Consider the following 6169-nt stretch of genomic DNA (forward strand, 5'->3'; position numbering starts at 1 on the left):
CCACTGAAAGACACCCCCAAAAAAATCACTGACAGCATTAGGTGCGCATCTGGTTTCCCAAGGGACCTAAAGAAAACACAAAATCATAGAATCACAGAACACTTTGGGTTGGAAGGGACCTTAAAGTCCATCCAGTTCCAACCCTGTGCCTCACACTGGCTAAGGGCGATCAAAGCTTCATCCAACCTGGCCTTGAACACCTCCAGGGATGGGCAACCTGGACCAGCGCCTCACCACCCTCATGGTGAAGAAATTCCTCCTTATGTCTAGTCTAAACCTGCCCCTCTCCAGTTTTATCCCCGTTGCCCCTCGTCCCATCCCCACAAGCCTTGGTGAGCAGCCCCTCCCCAGCTCTCCTGCAGCCCCTTCAGGTACTGGAAGGTCGCTGTAAGTTCTCCTCACAACCTTCTCCAGGTTGCTCCTCCCCAACTCTCTCAGCCTGTCCTCAGAGGTTCTCCAGCCCTCAGATCATCTCCACGGCCTCCTCCGGACCCGTTCCACCAGCCCCAGCCCCTTCCCCGCAGGCTGCTCCCCCACAGCCCCCCCCCTCCGCCTCGGCCCGCGGGCTTCAGCGAGGCCAAGCACGAGCCCCAGCGCGAGGCGCGCCCCTCCCCTACCGGCGCCCCCTGCCGGAGGGGCCATGGCGCTGCAGCAGCGCACCTACCCGCCCCAGCCCCGCAACTTCGTGGCGCTCGACGCCTGCTGGTACCGGCCCCGGCGGCCCCGCGGGCGGCTCGGGGCTCTGGGCTGGGGGGGGGGGGGGATGGTCCCTAAATGGGCGGCAGCTGTGGCCGAGCGGGGCAGGGCTCAGGTGCCCTCGAGGAGGAGGTTCCACCTGGCCGTTCTGCCCCCGCGAGCAGCCTTGGAAGCTGGGTTCGGGACCCTCGCTCCGAGGACGCTGAGGACCTGGAGTGCGTCCGGAGAAGGGCGAGGGGCCGGGGAAGGGGCTGGAGAACGCGGGGGGCGGCTGAGGGACCGGGAGGGGGGTGTTTAGCCTGGAGAAGAGGAGGCTGAGGGGAGACCTCATCGGTCTCTGCGACATCTGAGGGGAGGTTGTAGCGAGGTGGGTGTTGGTCTCTTCTCCCAAGACGGGACGAGGGGGAATGGCCTCAAGTCGCACCAAGGCAGGATCAGATTAAACATCACGAAACATTTCTTCACGGAAAGGGTTCTCAGGCCCTGGAACGGCTGCTCAGGGAGGTGGGGGAGTCCCCAGCCCTGGAGGGGTTTAACAGGCGGGCAGACGAGGTGCTCAGGGATCTGGTTTAATAGCAGACAAGTGCAGTTTGAGTTGATGCTCTCAAAGGTCTTTTCCAACCTAGTTATTCTGATTCAACAGCAAAGAAAAGTATATATTAAAAGTCACGGCTGTGTGCTTTTCAAGTGTTTCAAAAACTGTGTCATAACGAATTCGACCTCCAGTTCCTGACACAACCAAATTTGCAAGGAAGTGCGTTCACTTGCACCTTCACAAGGAATTGTTTCCTTTCTGACCCATGGAAAATATTTTCCCCTTACCTCCGAGTCAGCCCGTTGTTAACTCGTAAAGGAGGTTGTGGAGAGGAGGGAGCTGGGCTCTTCTCCCAAGTGACAGGGGACAGGACGAGAGGGAATGGCCTCAAGCTCCACCAGGGGAGGGTCAGGCTGGACATTAGGAAAAAATTTTCACAGAAAGGGTCATTGGGCACTGGCAGAGGCTGCCCAGGGAGGGGGTTGAGTCACCTTCCCCGGAGGGGTTTAAGGGACGGGTGGACAAGGCGCTGAGGGACATGGGTTAGTGTTTGATAGGAATGGTTGGACTCAATGATCCAGTGGGTCTCTTCCAGCCTGGTGATTCTATAATCTTGCTGTTTTGAGGCAAAGGTCTAAAGATTCATGCTGCAGTGCTGTGCTTTGTGACACAGTAGTTGGGTTTGCCTGAGTTGTTTGGGTTTTTTTTTAATGACAGCTTTCAGAGTATGCTTAAACATTTCTCTATTTGTATCAGGAGAAAATACATTGAAAAGGAACTAGAAGCTGCAAGTAGATGGTCTCACAAGTGGGGATTCTTGAAAACACCTCTTGAGGAGGTAAAATTGAATGGCGTATAAGCAATGTATGAAATTTACTTCTACAAAAATGTATCTGGACACAAAATTATGAGAGCACAGAAGACTGGGAAAGTGCTGGGTATTCTTACTAAGCTAGGTCCCAGGGTAATGAGGGCACTATTTTTAGAATGGGTTCAAAGTTTTGGTTTTCCTTTGAATAAGATACGGCAAGTGGCAATTTATATGCTATGCATATTCTGATATATTTCTCTTGAGAAACATGACTCCCAGTAGTGTGAACAAGTACTAGATACACACTGACAGGAAAATATTTCCCCTTTGTCTACCCATATGGTAGTTTAAAAATCTAGGGGAAAAGGTTCTAACTAATTACATTTTCATGGGGGGAATTTACAACAAATGAAAATATTTGGAGAGATGTCTATTCTCGGTTAGATATTACAGTATAGTAGCACATACTGTTACATTTGGAATCACCACAGTTCATTGCTTAAGAACAGGATTGATGCAGCCCCGTAACTGTTATAAATGTGTTTTACGTAGGGCTAGGAGTACTTAATCTGTTCCAGATTCTTTTGGAAATTCCTGGAGGCATCCAAGTTAGCACCTTTGAAAACTTTGGCCCTCCGTATTTAAAAAGATTGAGAGTCCAGGTTTTTAATGTTGATGTTTTGGTTTTAGTTGATTGAAGATGAAAAGAAAGAAAATACAAAGCCCAAGATACAACTTCCAGAACATCTGCAGGTTCGACCTGTGACACCTCTGGAAAAATACATTAAGGTTAGAAAATTAGATTTTAAAAATGCAGTACAGCAATGTCTGTATTAAGAAACCACACAAGCTCTAAAAATCAGTTGTCTTTTAGAGGTGGGCCTTTAACTAAAGGTCAAAGTAAATTGTATTTTCAACCCGAGCAATGCTTTAAAAGCATTCGTTTAAGACAAGGAATTGCCCTTTGGATGCGGTTGTTAGTTCACAGAGCTTTCACTGTACGCAATCATCTTTCTGTAAAGCACCTCGCCCACGCGCTCCTCTGCGACATCGAGTAACAGAGCAGTCAGCCGTACAGCTCAGTACAGCAGGGGGCTTGCAGAGCCAGTGATTCTCTCCTCAAATATACATACACGTCTTACTTCAAGGCTTATCAATAACCCTAACTCTCAGTTCTAACTGGTGGTTAAGATGCAGTCGTTTTTCTAGCTTTATATAAGACAGTCTTCTTTTTGGCAGAGACAACACCACTGATCTCTTTGGTGGCACGAAGTAGTAAGAAGCCAGTTATAATGAGCCAATTCTTAACTATTTGGTTTTATATGATATGATTTGGAGTCATATATTCAGTCTAAAAGTTGTCAAACAACTGGAAATAAGAGTGGAATGTGACTGATGGTTTGATTTATAAATATACAGTGTCAGAATCACCAATTAATAGGATAACTATATAGGCAGGTAAATCAATGACATTGGGAGAGGAACGTTCTTAAAAGGGAAAGTGGAATATGCTAACAAAAATGAAAGCTAGTCCACTTAGAGAAGATTAAGGAAACAAAAGAGATTGGAAATGCCTACTTGCTGAACCTTGTATTTTTCAAAGGATTCCAAGGGCAGCGAGATAAGGTGAGGAAGTGGTAAAAGCTTTTACTGAGATTAAATTGAAACAAAAATTAAGAGCTTGTGCTGAGTGTGGCAGAGAAATTAAGTGGCAGCATTTCTGCCATTAGTGCCACTTGTGCTTCAGTTTTGTCTTGAGCCTCCAGTTTCAGTCAAGTTTACCTCTGCTGCAGCACAGTGAGGGTGTATGTTTGTTAACAAATCATGCAGACAGTCATCAGCTGCTGAAGTAGCATGGTAGCCTGGCACACACCGAAACAGGGGTCCTGGTTTCAATTTCACCTCAGTATATTTGCTAAGGAAGATACAATTCAGCTATGATTTAGCCTACCCTTTACACATTCAGAGTGAAATTTCTTAAGTCCTTATTCAGAACTGTGTCTTTCTGCACATTTCCTTTCATGATAATCTGTTCTATCAGTTGATATGATTCTATCAATCATATCTCTTCTTCTCTCTAAGTTAGATCAATAATTGCTTCTTCATAGTCCTTTTCCCCAGATCATAAGTGGGACGTTATTTCCCTCGTTATCCTGCTCAGTGGGTGGCACTTCTGGCCATAAAAATTATCTTTTCAGAGGAACTGCTCCACCTAAATATCATAAACATTTTCTCATCTTGGCCAAAGAACAAAGTGAAGCAACTCTGGCACGAGAACTGAAACATTGTTCTCTTGCTGTGTATTTCTCTACTAAGTCCCCAGATGCTAAAATGATATAACGTGCCCAACTGAGATGATTCAGCCAAAGTAAGCACAGCAGTCAGTGAACAATGACTGTTGGCTTTTGTTTTGTTTCCTTTTTAGCTAGATTAGTTGCAGATTAACTTGATGCTTACCCATCTTTTAAGAAGGTGGAACAAGTAATTCTTGATGCAAAAGCCAGCTTGGTCAGTAATGTCTTTAGCATTTGGACACAAAACTATTATCCAATATATTACAACAAGTGTACATTGCTACCATATACATTACAGCAAGTATAAAATGTTATTTCTCCTGTTTAGAGAATTTAACTAGTTTAAGAGATTATGATTATGATGATGATGTAAGGAAAAAGGGTAAAACTGAAGATAAAATTCTTCTAATAATGTAAAGCCAGTAAAGTCCCTAGAAAGGGAGCAAAATTCAGTTTTAAAAAAAGTATACTAATATATGCTACTAAAGAATAATTTTGCTTTTTTGTTGTTTCCTGTTATACACACCAATTTAGACACTGAAAGACTTTTGTTTGTTTGTTTGTTTGTTTAGAAGGCTGGCAAATTAAGTTAGTTACGTCATTGGAGTGTGAGCATTTTACTTCTCTCTTTCCCTGTGCCTTGAGGCCGAAATTATTCTAATGACTTCTTAAATTATAAACTATCCTGCATGCAAACTTGCATGCAACTAGGCTATCTCTTTAAGTTCTTATTTCCTTCCATTAATGTCAGTGTGCGTTCAGGATATTAATTCAGCAGATTGCATTTAAAACCACTATTTTTTAAGTTTTTGTTTCGACTCACACTGCAGCACAGAAGAGGATGTTGCATGACAGAAATTACCATCAAAAACCTTTCAATCATTGACTTCTACATGTTACTTTTATTCTAGGTTATGCCATCTCCTCCAGTACCTAAGACTACCCAAGGATTTATTGGCTGGAGATCAGGTGTTCAAGGGTTGGAACTTGAACACGGTTTTCAAATCCGAAGCAGCAAAGGTACCTTTTTTAAGGAGCTGAAGTGGCCATGTGAGCCCTCTGACTGAAGTTAAGAAATAGCAGGTTGGCACATAGATCCGTTTGCATCCCTAAATAAACATTTCATAGTGGACTGTCAGATTGTTAAACAGTTATGCCTTAAAAATTATTTATGCAAACATCCACAATAATTTTGGTAAAGTGTGAACATTTTAATGTAACATTTTATTTGCTACTGATTTTTTTTAAATCTATGACATCCATGCTATTAAGACTGCTTCAAGTTTACGTAGATGTAACCATAAATAAACTTTCTAATTGTTTCTCCATGAAAGCCTCCATTCAGACTCAGTTTCACAGCAGTTCTTGCAACATAAATACACACTGCCCTGTTCCTGACAATCCTACCCTGCTGCTCATTCCCAATTCATCACTTACCTGTGCTACCACAAAAACATCTCCGGTACAGAAAGAGAGTGAGAAGAGGCAGAGAAGAGCAGCAGGTGTGACTTAAACTGGCTGAAGCTGCTAAGGAACTGCATACTGGCACTTGGGAAAAAGCTTTCCTCATTAACAAGTACAGCAAGGGAACAAATGAAAATCACCTGCAAAAAAAATAATTATCAGGCTTCATCATAGTGTGTCCACTGTAGCTTGGAAAAAAATAGACAATTCATAAGTATAGTTAAAGCGTAATTATTAAATCCATTTTCTTTTGTGTTGTGCATGTTTTACAGGTAGTATGTGTAGATACACATGTAAGTAAGTGAGTAGTTCCCTGTGCAGCTGCTTGATTGGTATAAATAAAGCATACACAGGCCACAGTGACACAAA

At 43.7% G+C, this 6169-nt stretch overlaps 1 protein-coding gene across 1 annotated transcript; it reads left to right on the plus strand.

Moving 5' to 3' along the window:
* The first annotated feature begins 640 nt into the window (after window positions 1-640).
* Window positions 641-5781, plus strand: CIMIP1 (ciliary microtubule inner protein 1). Its single transcript, XM_069871953.1, has 4 exons — window positions 641-705; window positions 1988-2069; window positions 2733-2831; window positions 5248-5781. The coding sequence occupies exons 1-4, from the start codon at window positions 641-643 to the stop codon at window positions 5401-5403; spliced, it is 402 nt and encodes a 133-aa protein (XP_069728054.1). The 3' UTR covers window positions 5404-5781.
* Window positions 5782-6169: the final 388 nt, after the last annotated feature.

This window comes from Phaenicophaeus curvirostris, chromosome 18, assembly GCF_032191515.1.
Source record: "Phaenicophaeus curvirostris isolate KB17595 chromosome 18, BPBGC_Pcur_1.0, whole genome shotgun sequence".
Lineage (NCBI taxonomy): Eukaryota > Metazoa > Chordata > Aves > Cuculiformes > Cuculidae > Phaenicophaeus > Phaenicophaeus curvirostris.